This window comes from Solanum verrucosum, unplaced genomic scaffold (assembly GCF_900185275.1).
Source record: "Solanum verrucosum unplaced genomic scaffold, falcon-dt-bn FXZP01000048.1, whole genome shotgun sequence".
Classification (NCBI taxonomy): domain Eukaryota; kingdom Viridiplantae; phylum Streptophyta; class Magnoliopsida; order Solanales; family Solanaceae; genus Solanum; species Solanum verrucosum.
The window spans coordinates 3912526-3925546 of NW_026020157.1; the positions used below are offsets into that span (position 1 = coordinate 3912526).

General features: G+C 33.3%; 1 protein-coding gene across 4 annotated transcripts; it reads right to left on the reverse strand.

The window, feature by feature from the left end:
- Positions 1 to 8037: 8037 nt before the first annotated feature.
- Positions 8038 to 12318, reverse strand: LOC125828379 (guanylate kinase 2-like). 4 transcript variants are annotated; one of them, XM_049507695.1, is made up of 11 exons: positions 12005 to 12318; positions 11495 to 11534; positions 11295 to 11402; positions 11101 to 11177; positions 10889 to 11018; positions 10233 to 10595; positions 9144 to 9265; positions 8927 to 9062; positions 8743 to 8788; positions 8540 to 8645; positions 8038 to 8460 (listed from the first exon to the last, which is right to left on the reverse strand). In XM_049507695.1, exons 2-11 carry the CDS (start codon positions 11495 to 11497, stop codon positions 8343 to 8345), a joined length of 1209 nt encoding a protein of 402 aa, XP_049363652.1. In that variant the 5' UTR covers positions 11498 to 11534; positions 12005 to 12318; the 3' UTR covers positions 8038 to 8342. The 4 variants fall into 4 exon arrangements, 3 of the variants coding, with proteins under 3 accessions (XP_049363652.1, XP_049363653.1, XP_049363651.1); XM_049507696.1 differs by lacking the exon at positions 12005 to 12318 and adding an exon at positions 11644 to 11761; XM_049507694.1 differs by lacking the exon at positions 12005 to 12318 and having other exon boundaries at positions 11495 to 11600.
- Positions 12319 to 13021: the final 703 nt, after the last annotated feature.

Below are 13021 nucleotides of genomic sequence, written 5' to 3' on the forward strand. Positions count from 1 at the left end.
AAATCATGGGTAATGAATGAGAAACCATAAATTGATACTTTAAAACTGAGCCCACAAGTTTTCTCCAATTTGCGTAGGAACCCTAATTTAGCAATTTAAAAGAATCAATTTAGAAGGCTGGGGTTTTTGGAACAAGGGTGGAAGGAGCCCATGTTGAATATCGACATACCTGGAGTATGAAAATTACGGAGAAATCCTTTGAATTTTGGGGCTGAACTTGAAGAAGAGCTCTGCTTGTTCTTGACAGAAAATTGTCACTTCTTTCTTTTCTTTTCTTTCTAGGTTTGATGATTTTTGGAGAATAAATGTTTTGTATTTTCTGACTAATTTACTAGGCTTAGACGAAGTAAAACGACATAGTTGAAGTACCAAACGACGTAGTTTAAGTACCAGATGCATAGGGAAAAAGACCAATACGACCCTAACTTAAATTCTGCCGAAGTGACTTCAAGAGGGACTTCATGGGCCGTTTAAAGCATCACGGCCCGTCTAGTGGGTCGTGATTTATGTCATTCCCGACATGGCTTCACTAAAACAACCATAAATTTTTACTTCAGGCTCGGAATTAGGCAAACTTGGTGGCATTGGAAAGAAGACTCAAAGATCTGTAATTTGATAGGTTATGGGCCACCTAATTCATTTTGTGTTGAAATATATGATTATTTGAAGTTGACCAAAAATTCAAAGTTTGATAAGTCTTTCACGGATGACTTTATGGTTCATGTGAAGCTTCATGGACCGTTTAGACGTATGTGGCCCTTAACAGTTACTAGGGGAGAAACCCCACCTAAGACGACCCAGTTAACGACCCATAAACATCACCATATGCCGTCTGGGTGTCCGTATGAGTGATACCTGCCTAGGGCAGGTTCTGTAAACTCACCACGAGACCCTTAATGGATTGTGGTCCCCTACATGGCCTGTCTAGGGCTCCATGGAGGGTTCCATGGTCCACTTTTAGGTTCTTAACTTACCTGCTTAACCCATTTCTAGCCTTTTCCGATGTCTGATGTGTTACAAAAAAACATGGATCATGCATGGGTTCATATGAATTCAACTCAAAAAATATGTAATTACTTCAATTCATGCATAAAAAGATATAAAACAATCAATTGAATCATAATTGAAAAGAACACATGAAGATTGAATAAAATCCTAACTTTGAATTGAGAATCTAACTTGTAAAACTTAAAGAATTTAGGAACCATACAGAGGAAAGGACTTCATAGGTAAATACTAACATATCTTAGAGATCAATTCCCAAAAGCTATGGTGAATTGAGACCTTGAAGCCAAACCCTAGTTTTTTCTTCCATAGCCTTAGGGATAATTTTGGAGAAGAACTTGGAGGGAAATTTGGGAATTAGGTGAATGAATGTAAAAGGGTAGTTTTATGACTTAATGGGTATTTATAGGGTTTAAAAATAGGACCAGAATGACTTAGAATAGGGTTAAAAACTTGGGAAAGACCAAATTAACCCTAGAATGCGTGCAGGAAGTTGCTGGAAAATAATTGCAGCAACCCTTCATGGATGGCTCCACGGTCTGTGGAACACTCCACTGTCCGTAATGTCATCCGTGAAACTTTGACGGTCTGTTAGAGTTTACTAAAATAGATAGAACTTTTTACTCCATACTCGAAATGGATCAAGCTTGGCGGCGTTGGAAAGAGGACTCATAGACCTTTAATTTGATAGGTCATGGACCACCTAATTCGTTATGTGCTTATAGATATGGTCATTTGAAGATAATAAAATTAAAATTTCATATTGAAAGTCAATCGGTAAGAAAGCTTTCAACTCAACTTTGTGCTAGGGGATTCTAATGACCTTAATTCATATGCAAAACCATTCTCACACTAAAGAATTGATCTTAACACCTAAGAACAATTAAGAAAATGAAGAATGATTTGAGTCTTAAATTAGAAATTTGTGGGGTGTTACACTTTCTCTTGAGCTTATTCATAATGGTGAAGACACCCCTATCTTGACACTTTGTGAGACTAGAAAGTTTTTTGTTTCTTCTGCTTGGAAGCTCTTGAAATAGAAGAGAATAAAATCCCATTTTGAATCTAATATTTGGAAAAAATAAGTATCGTATGAGATGTCATTCTTCACATAAAGAGCTATTCACGATAGAATTTCCACAAATGATAAGATTTCTAAATTTGGTATTAACATTGATACTAATTGTAGTTGTTGTACAATTGTAGGTATGAAACCAATCATGGAGAATGTTGAACATGTGTTTTATAGTGGAGAAACAATATGGCAAAGGTTTGCAGCATAGTTAGGTATCAGAAGTAGAACCAGAATTCTTAGAAGCTTATTAATCGAATTAATGCTGGAATTTCAAGGCCAATAATTATGTGGCTGCATATATCCTCAAAATTATACCAACCATAATGATATGAGAGCTATGGAGGTCCAAGTGTTGCTCCAAATATGATTCTGAAAGTTCATCTATCAATAGATTCAACATTCTAATCACATTCAACATCTTTCAAGTTATCAAAGCTAGATTCAAAAGCATCCTAAGTGAAAGTTGGGAAGATGTTTGTTTGATTTTTGATTTAAAAAATATGGTTGAGAAGGTCGTCAGAGTGATCAAGTGGATTAAACCATCTCCCCATGTTCTTAAACTAAACATCGATGGATCATGCGTTAATGGAACTTATGGTGGGGGAGGTGTACTTAGGGTCTGTTTGGAAAGCCACTAGGTAATTGGAATTGGTGTAATTACTAGGGTAATTATCAACCTAGTAATTACGCTGACCTATTTATTTGCCACAGTGTAATTACAGTGTAATTACAAGTGTGTTGTTTGGTTGCACAAATGTAATCATAAAGTTATATTGAATTTTAAAAATAAAATTAATTATTTAAAATTGAAATTTTATATTAGAAAAATAAGGGCCTTTATAAATGATATTAAATTGAATATTTAAGATATATATCGTCTTTTGAAAATATAGTAAGTAATAAAATATGTTCTTAACTAATATTATTAAAAAACTGAATTATATTTTTTCAACTTAGTATATTTTAATTAAATTAATCATAAAAACTAAAAGTACATCATTTCTATGAACATCATGACATGCATGTTTGACAAAAGATTAATGTAAAACATTTGACAAAAAGATAATCTATCAAGTATAACTAAAAAATATAACTTGCAATGTACAATATCGAGCCAATACTCCTAAAACAAATGAAATTGGAAATAAAACATAAGTTCTAAATTCAAAACAAAAAATTTAACATAATGCTCTTATGTCAAATTTCAACATAACATACATAAATATGATTTAAAAGAAAAGGAAAAAGTAAGTCCATAATTCTATTCAACAATGAATTCTACTTTAATTTAAAAATTAGAATACTAACAAAATTATACAAATGATTTTTTTTAGATAATACGGAAAATTGTATGGAATCACATGAAGTAAAGGTTGAGAATAAGAAGGAAATTAAATATAAATAATATAAAAATATATTTTTAGAAAATATTAGAATAATAAAAATCAAAAAGAATTTTAAAAAAAATACATTCGAACGAAAAAATAAAAATAGAAATAAAAGGAAGAAATTAAAAGATATCAACTTGTAATTACACCATGCAATTGCCAACAATTCACAGTCTCTCCAGTGGAGAACGTAATTACACCCTACCAATTACACTCAATTACCTGTTGTCCAAGTAATTACATGACCAACCAAACAAGACAGACATTTTAATTACACCCAATTACATCAAATCCAATTACCACGGTGGCTTTCCAAACAGGCCCTTAGGGATTATCAAGGAATAGTCGTCATGGCCTTCAGCTTGTCCCTAGGACATGGAACCAACAACCAAGCTGAAGTTGTCGCCCTCCTTTTTGGTTTGAAATGGTGCATAGTTAATGGTTTCAGTTCTATCATTGATGAGGTAGATTCTTTATCGCTGCAGAATTATGTCATCGATGTCTGGGCAATTTCTTGGGAATCGAAGGCACGGTCAAAGAGATAAAGAACTTATAGGCATACATGATATATCAATTCAATGTTGCTTCAAGAAAGCTAATAAAGTTGTTGACAAATTAGCTTCCCTAAGTCACTCACTTACTCATGTATAAGGCTTCTCTCACTTCAATACTATCCCTAGAATAGTGAAAGGGATTATCAACATAGATAGGTGGGAGTGCCCTTCCTTTAGAGTCAAAAAGCATAAAGCAAATACTTTGAGCTATGATCCCCTTGAACCTCTCCAGTTGTGCTAGTGTTTCTTTTAGCTTTAGATCTTTTGAGCATTCATGTGTTTGGTTTGACTGTGTAACTAAACTCTCAAGAAGTTATGGCCTAGCCCTGCTTCTTCAAATGTAATTTCTCTCTCAATGGCAATATATATGGTTTATAAAAAAAAAAACCTTCACTATATATTATATATTATACATATATTATATACTAAATAGATATATAAAATCTTGAAAGTATGAAAATCATTATTCCAAATTAAGAACCGATAGGATAAGATTATCAATAATAAAATAAGGATAAACTACTTTATTAGACATACATCACTACCATATATACTAATTTTATCTCTATTTTAAAAAAATACATATATTACCACTTTTAATATTTTATACCATATATTATTGAAGATACAATCAATACTCATATCCCTTAAAACTAGGATTGATTAATTATCTTTACTTTTAAAATCCAAAATTGGTGTTTTAATTAAAAAATATATCTTTCTCTCAGAGAGCATGAGTTAGGGTAAAACCCAAACTCTAACTCTTCCTCTTCCCTTGATCAATCAAAATTTACTAAGAAGAAATACTTCATTAAAATGGATGTTCTATAGCTTGTCAACACACATCAAATTCTTAGCCTTTGATTTTCTCACTCTCAAACCAATTTCCCATGAATCCACCATTTTTCTCGCAAGGGGAGACAACTCTCGTGGGCAGAGACAATGGGTATCGTTGTAAGCAGAGATTTCAAGCCCAATAGATTTATCAAATTCAACATTGATGATGGTATTAGTTGCATACCTTGTAATTTGTATACAATAGATCAACCAAGAAACTTCGTGTCACTTCTCATGTCGGATCTAGGCATAGTGAGCAACATCGATGAATCAAAAGGTGAAGCAAACACCGTTGCGGTGAGATGCCCTGACCAGCCACAAACGTAATCATAAAGTTTGAATAAGCGGAGAGTTACACATGTATTTGACACATTATTGATGTTTCTGATACATTATTGAGATACGATTATATGTATCTAGTTTTTATCAGTGTATCGTATTAAGTGTATATGTATCTAATGAATATATTGGAGATTTACGTATTATTGGAAATTTACGCATGTATTTGACACAATTTGTTTTGTCATATATTTGAGTCTTGTCAAATGTATATGGTCTTCTATCATGTATCTTAATATTATCATATATATTTGTTATGTTATTACAATGTATCTAACTATTTTCGTATTTATCTAAGATACATGTTTTTGGATATAACGTATGAAATTGATACTTGATACATCAAATTATACATATAAAAGATACATGATGTAATATTAGATCATATAAATAGATACATGAAATCAGTACTAGATACATCTATGATACATATGAATATACTTGTATGATACTCATGTATCTAAGTGTTTAGTTTGTTGGATACATTATATATTGATAATAGATACATTGAATTAATGAATTTATTATTTTAAGAGTAATAAAATGAAACCAATCAAATTATATGACTAAGATATACATGTTTTTTTTTGTCTTTTATTAATAATTTAATAAAATGAAATCAATTAAACATAGATATAATCCTTGATTTCCCCTTATATTAAGGGATTTAATTAATTTAAATTTTTAGAATTAATTGTCTATGTATTTTGAAAATCCTCAATTACTCCTCTAATTAAGGAAATATATTATAACAATAAATTTAAATAAATAAAATATGTACTCGATTTTAAAATTCTACAGTTACATGTATCTCGTGAATTCAGAGTCATGTATCCTAAGCACAAAATATGATAGAAACTATCGAGAATCTTAGTAATTAGAATCTAAACTAGTGAATTTATGTAGTTTGCACATAAATTAATGATAACAATAATAGTAATTTTAATGATAAATCTGAAAGATTATAAATATTGAACTAAATATCAACTTAAGCATACGATAAAATAAATAAGTTTCAAAATATATATCTAATTGAATAGCAATCCGAAAAATGGGTTATAGGTCAGTCAAAATTGGATGTCGACACCATTTTATGTTAACCCATTTTCAACTCACTCAAATTTAATCCAATCCGTCCATTTGGAAACCTAAATAAATCCTACATCACTTTGTTAATAGAATAACCCTCCCAAGTCCCACCCCTATACGGTTTCTCCCCTTGAATAAAAGTTACTATTTGATTCCATGATGTAGGGCAAATTACCAGTAGACTAGCACAAATTGCTCAGCTCAATCAAACTCAAGATTTTTAGAGTCCCTAAAATGATCTTTTGGCGAATAAAAAATGGCAGCCAACTTGTCAACTTGGCAGATTTTATGCGTATGCTCTCATGTTTAAGGGTCCTACTCCACCACACACACTGACATGATTTATGCAAAGTTTTAGTTTCTTATTTCTTCCACTTGTGGGCTCAGTACTTTTGAAAAATGCAGCACGGCTTTTAATAAGTAGCTCCTCTCTTTCCCTTTTTCCTTAAAAGATACATCTTCATTTGGTTAAGAATAAGTTAAATCGGAATTAGTTATTTCGAAATAAGTTATTTCACCATATATATGAGATAAGTTATCTCATCACTAAGATATAGTTGGTGGGATAAATAATCTCTAGATTGCCTAATACCTCAACCAAATATGGGATAAAATAGTCTTGCATTTTATCTCTTATAATATTATACCTTATATGTCTGCTGAAGCAATAACTTAGGATAGAAATATAATAATTCTTTACCTTAGCTAATGTGGAGATTGTTGTAATAATTGAAAAATGAAATAGTTCTTAGGTAATTGTAATATCACTTATATAACTATCTATTTTGTTGTCTCATTTATATCTTGACGATTAGCATGAATCCACATTATTATTCCTTTATTTACCTTTTTTTTTAATTCCTTTTTCACTATTTTTTTTTCTGTTATTATTGAATATTCTTGAATCTCCCAAAAGATCAAACTTTCTCTATTATGTAAAATCTATTGTTGTCTGTTTACAAAAAGACCAAATTTACTTTTTGGTGTCTTGTACAAATTTCAGGCACTGCAACAAGGTAATACTATTTCAATTTAGAATTAGGTCTCGGAATGTTATTGAAATGCTGTGTTTGTTGTCCTTTATATTGTGGCGTGACACTCTTGTTTATTTAGGGATGGCGAAAGAGGAAGCAACATAGGCAAACTTTTAACGTGGCCTCCCTGACCCACTTGGCTTAGTATTTTTGACTTGACCTATTCACAATTTCAATGCTCTACTTCAAGTGGACCATTACCATGTGACACCTTGTGGCCAATCATATAACTTGTCAAATGGGTACAAAGGTATGGTCAAACAAGTGGCAAAAACAACTTCTACTTGTCAATTCTTCGTTTACTCACTTTTTTCCCGCCATATCAACAACGTTCATGACCATGTGAGCCACCAATAATAATATTCCTTCCGTTCATTTTTACCTGTTGCGTTGATAAATTTTCAAAATGATGTGATTGCATGTTAATGCTCGGGGCTATATAATGGGTGGGCACAACTTCAATATCTAAAAGATCCAAATATGGCGTTATTGCAGAGGGAAAGTAGTTCTATCCATGTAATTGACAGAAAGTACCATGATGGTGCATCAAATTCCGACTAAGTGGATTCATTGAGTACAATCCAACTGCCGGTTGCATCTAAATGAAATGTTTCACTTAGAGTGAAGAATTTAGAGCGAGCAAAAATACCTAATTCTAATTCTATCCCCCGGGATTGCACGGGAAACAATGAAATAAAGAGAAGCAACCAGTGTTGAAAAAAAGATATATGAATAAGCTATAGAAAAAGCTGAAAGAATTACATCCAACATACTCATTCTTGCTCTATGTAATCATTGAGTAGAACAGTTACATATCTTAGGCTTTCAATAGTTCAGGCTGCTAACCTACAATTTTCGAATCAATTAGAAATCATTTCTCGTTTAATAGCTGTATTAGGGACTAAACAGTTCAAGCTATCCAAGTAAGATATCACGTAGTCAAATTGTGGTTCTCTTCAAGGGCTCGACCCTATAGAGATGTAAGAAGTGAAAAACAATTATTGAAACCAGGGGTGGTAGGTTAGCTCAGCTGATTGTCGCCATTTACTCTATCAGTGGAAGGATTGGTGACAAATAGATTTAGTCCTCGTGTCCGTCCTGGGGCCCCTCCTTTGAGCAAAGACAAGTCCAGAACATACCTGCGCCAAAGGTATCAGATGCCAGAATTCTAATATGGACTGTGTACACAAAAGGAAATGGATTAGGCAAATCACATACATGTTATCTGATGCCTTTTGATATTCTCCAGCACCACAGTTAATTAAAATCTTCTGATCAATCTTCGAGACTAAATGTTCAACAGGCAAGTCGACTAATTCTGGATCTGCATTTATGAGAAGTTCATCAAATCATTATAGCATACAATTGCCTGATAGAATCAAGGTAAGAACTGTAGGACAAGCTATGCGGTCATAACTTACATGTTTTATGAGCAGTCTTCACACCTTCAGTGAGACCCAAGATGTTCTACATAAATAGAAAGTTACATCATGTAGTGTCACTAAATGCAGTACTTGATCATTGGACATATAGATATACAAGAAATATTATAACTAGAACCTTACAACTCTTAAGAAATATTACAATGAGAGGAGCAAAGCTTACCTTAAGATTCTCATAACAACTTTCTAGGTCATCGTTCACCAAAATATGATCAAAGAGGCCTGATGATTTTCCTTGTTCAAGTTCCGCCCTAGCATTTCGGAGACGCTTTTGGATTTGCTCTTCAGTCTCAGTTGCTCTGTTCAACAGATTGACAACAATTTAATAACCTATTGAACCTGGGCAATATGAAGATACTTAACATTCTCAACCAGCCTACCTTGCACGAAGGCGCTTCTCAAGTTCTTCAAATGATGGTGGAGATATAAAAATGAAAATAGCATCAAGAGAGCTAGCTCTCACAGACCTTGCACCTTGAACATCAATATCGAGGATGCATCTCTGCACAATCATACAAAAATAAAAGCTTGACAAATTTGCAATAGAAGGATCTATCAATATGCTAATGCATAATTTGGCCCATGTGTGCCATTAACAAGTCAATGTAAGACCCAAGTAGAGTTCAAACTTATTACTACTACATCCAGATCGTCATTTTTTGCAAGTTTATCAGGATTCTCCTCAGGTTCTCCACATAATATCTCATAATTTAAGTTGTATAACTCTATTTTTAGATACTTTAGTTATTTTAAGGTGAATCCCCATACCCATATCCATTTATGGACCCATATCCCTGAATCTTAAAAATTAGATCATGAAGGATTCAACCTCTAGATCTGCACCCGTATCAAACACCCGCACCTGAGTCCAAGCAACTTAGGTAGTCTCTTTATATGGTCTTTCAGTTCACTTAATGAACTAGCTTTGGGACGACTTAGGTGCAAAGTTCATTTTTTTACAATGTCACAGAAACTATTTTTCATCAGAACATAACAAAGAGATAGGGAGCCATTCTCCCAGAGAATGTAACGAAATTGAAACTTGCATATATTCTCATGGCATGCACCAGAGAGAAAAATTCTTTCGTTTTCCTCTTTGATGATTAAAATATGTTTTCAAATGCCTTTCCCCCTAAGTCTAAAGGATTGGGTTCAGAGTACAACAGTCTATGCTTCTTTTTTTGTGATGAATTTCTGATATATAATGAAACTACATGAAGATAAGTTTAATCTCATTTTTGTATACTTCAAATAATATTTTAAAAAATTGGAACAAAGAAAATGTTTGAACTCCCAAAATAATATAGTATTATTCTTTTTGGAAGAAAAGTTGTATAAAACTTCTTAAAGATGATGATCACTTGGGTGCAAATTAACAACAATTTCAGTCACGCACCATTGGTCCAATATGTAGGAAATAACAATACCAATATTTTGAATTAAGAATTGATAGCATGAAGCGACGATACCTTGCCAGCATCAGCAACCACCTCAACTGCTTCGACACTGGTTCCATAAAGATTACCATGAACAGAAGCAAACTCCAGGAATTTCCCATCCTTTATCTCTCTCTCCATTACACTGCGGTCACTGAAATGGTAATGAAATCCATTCTGCTCTTTTTCTCTTGGTGCCCGGGTTGTGTGGCTCACAGAAAATCCAAACATAGATGGGAACTCTTTCATTAGTTCAGATATCAAGGTACCCTTCCCCACTCCAGAAGGGCCACTGATGACAATAGGCTTCTCCACATTACCTAAAACTCCCTTACTCCAGGCAACCACCTCATTCCCATGTGTCTTTTCCTGTTCTCTTATAAATGGGGTGCCCACCTACAAAAAGTATGTAACAATTTTTAGCATAACTTGGAAAAAGTGAGTGCCAGCAAATTAACTCATTCAAGGGTACTAAATAACATTCAAAACGTTGAGTGTCTCTCAATAATCACATTTTTTTACTTTTTTTCTAATAAGGATGGATATTACACCCACCGGTATCTCTAATTAAACATTTGGAGGAATGCTGATCTGAGCAATCAACACAGATTCAGCATGAGATCATGACTTCCAAGTTTAACAGACATAATAAGAACGTTTAATTATCTAAAGGGCATAAATTAACCAACCTCAAGAAACCAAAAGCATCCATCAGACTTGGAATTTCCCTTAATAACCAATATACGATCACCATTTAAAAGAACAGCTGAGTGGCCATTTGACACCTTGGGTTTAGTACCCAGTACAGTGGGGTTTATCCTGCAATTTATTTCAGTTTTTGTTCATCTTGTCTAAAAGATACATAATAACCACAATGGATCCAAGATATACAGAAACTCACCATTCCCCACTAGATTTCTCAAAGATTTGAACTCCAATGACCGCTGTCGATTCATGATCAGCCCCGCCAATCACATACTGGTGAAAATAGGGAGGCAGAACATTCATTCATTGAATACAGTCATTTGGGTATATAAAATTGGAAAGAATGCACATCACAGAAGAATATCAAATCAGTATGTTGAATCACCATACAATTTTAGACCCGATACAAATAGCTGTTTTGTGGCCTTTTGATTTCAAATCGACCCCATTTGGAAAATCTCCCAAGAGACTATCAGCAAAGAAAGCTGGAGCTTCTCCCTGAACACAGTAAAGATCAAGAAAAAGATCATCACAATAGAAACCATATTTATACTTCCAACTGAAGTGCAGATCAAGACTAATGCACTCACCATAGATGTAAGTAAGTATTCCTTGTATAAAAGATTCAACCTGACCAAGAAAAAATCACAAATCAGACTATAAATCCACATGGAAAAATTATGCATTCCATGAAACACCATGCTGCCTTGAAAAAAAAAAACAGATCAAATTATTTCACCTAATTAATAACAGAAGTGGATCATGGAGTAACCAAATTAGGGATGAAACAGAAATGCATATGATACTTAGATCCCAATGGATAACTAAGAAACCAAAATAAAACTACAGAAAAACAGAGACCATGCTGCCTTGAGCAAAAAAAAATACAATAAATTCATAGAACCCCATCAAAAATATTCCCAAAATGCACACATAAAGAGAGAGACACACGCAAAGCTACAGATGTCTCCCTCTGCTTAAGCTATCGAGCTGTAAAGATTGAATAACAAAAAAAACAAAAAAAGGAAGGAAAATAAAAAACAAAAAAAAAAAAAGCAAGAAAAAAAGCAATTTCAATTGGAAACCCCATAAAAAATTACCTGATGAACTAAGGTTTACGGTTAGCAAGAAACAATATTATTAATCTTGTATTTTGGTATTGTATTGTGTGTGTATTGAATGAAGAAGAGAGATCTGTATTATAAATGTCAAAGAATAAAGTTAGAAAAGTCAGCAAGTTTGAAGGAGGAAGAGGAAGAGGAAAATGAGAGGAAGAAGAAGGTGGAAGAAAGCTTAGGAAGGTTTCCCATATTTGTAGGCGGAACTCTTCACAAGGAATGTGGAAGAGAAGGAGAGGGGACCAAAGCGCTGCTTTTTTGGTCGCATTCACTTCATCAAATCACTACCAGGTCGGCTTTCCCTTTTTCTTTCTTCTTAAATTTTGACCTGTATTTGTATTAAATGTCTATTATGTGGAGTCCTTTCAGGAATGGTTAGAAATTTTACTTGGGATCAAACTAGGTTTTCAATTTTTCTTCATTGTAAATTAGAGTTGTGAAGCCCTAAATATCCCTCAAGAGGAGTAAGAAGTCTTCTCTCTTCTCCCTACTTCATTCTTGTTCTTATTTTATATAGTTTCATAACATGTTATCAACACGAGTCTCTAATTTTGTAACCGCAGTATCCTGTTTGTGGCCAGATTGACAGAACCAACATTGTTGAAGGTATGTATTGCTTTGTTAATTAAGATGGTTGTAGTGGGAAAAGTTAATGATTCCTCCCTGCACGTAATGTATATCAGCCAGGTATATGTTTATACTTACTTAAAATTCTTTATGAGGTTTGTGGCAATAGAGGTAAAACAATACGAATCTTTTGCTAGTATTCTTGAATTCCTATGGAGTATAATATTTGTATTTTAACTTGAATTCTCGTAGTCTGAAATGTACTTACAGATTCACATATAGATTCATCTCCTAAAGTGAATGTGGTAGCAATGCATTATATGTCTAAAAGAAGACAAGTGATTGAATAATGCACATAAACATGAAATGGGATATTAAAACTATCATAAGATGATATGCTTAGGTGATGTGTTCCATTCATGAAGAATGAGA

Coding starts and splice junctions, on each gene's coding strand:
- LOC125828379 (XM_049507694.1), bottom strand. CDS start 11,590: ATGCATAATTTTTCCATGTGGATTTATAGTCTGATTTGTGATTTTTTC. Junction 11,019..11,100: donor GAGAAATCTAGTGGGGAATG/GTGAGTTTCTGT, acceptor AATAAATTGCAG/GATAAACCCCACTGTACTGG. Junction 8,789..8,926: donor GTTGTTATGAGAATCTTAAG/GTAAGCTTTGCT, acceptor CTATTTATGTAG/AACATCTTGGGTCTCACTGA.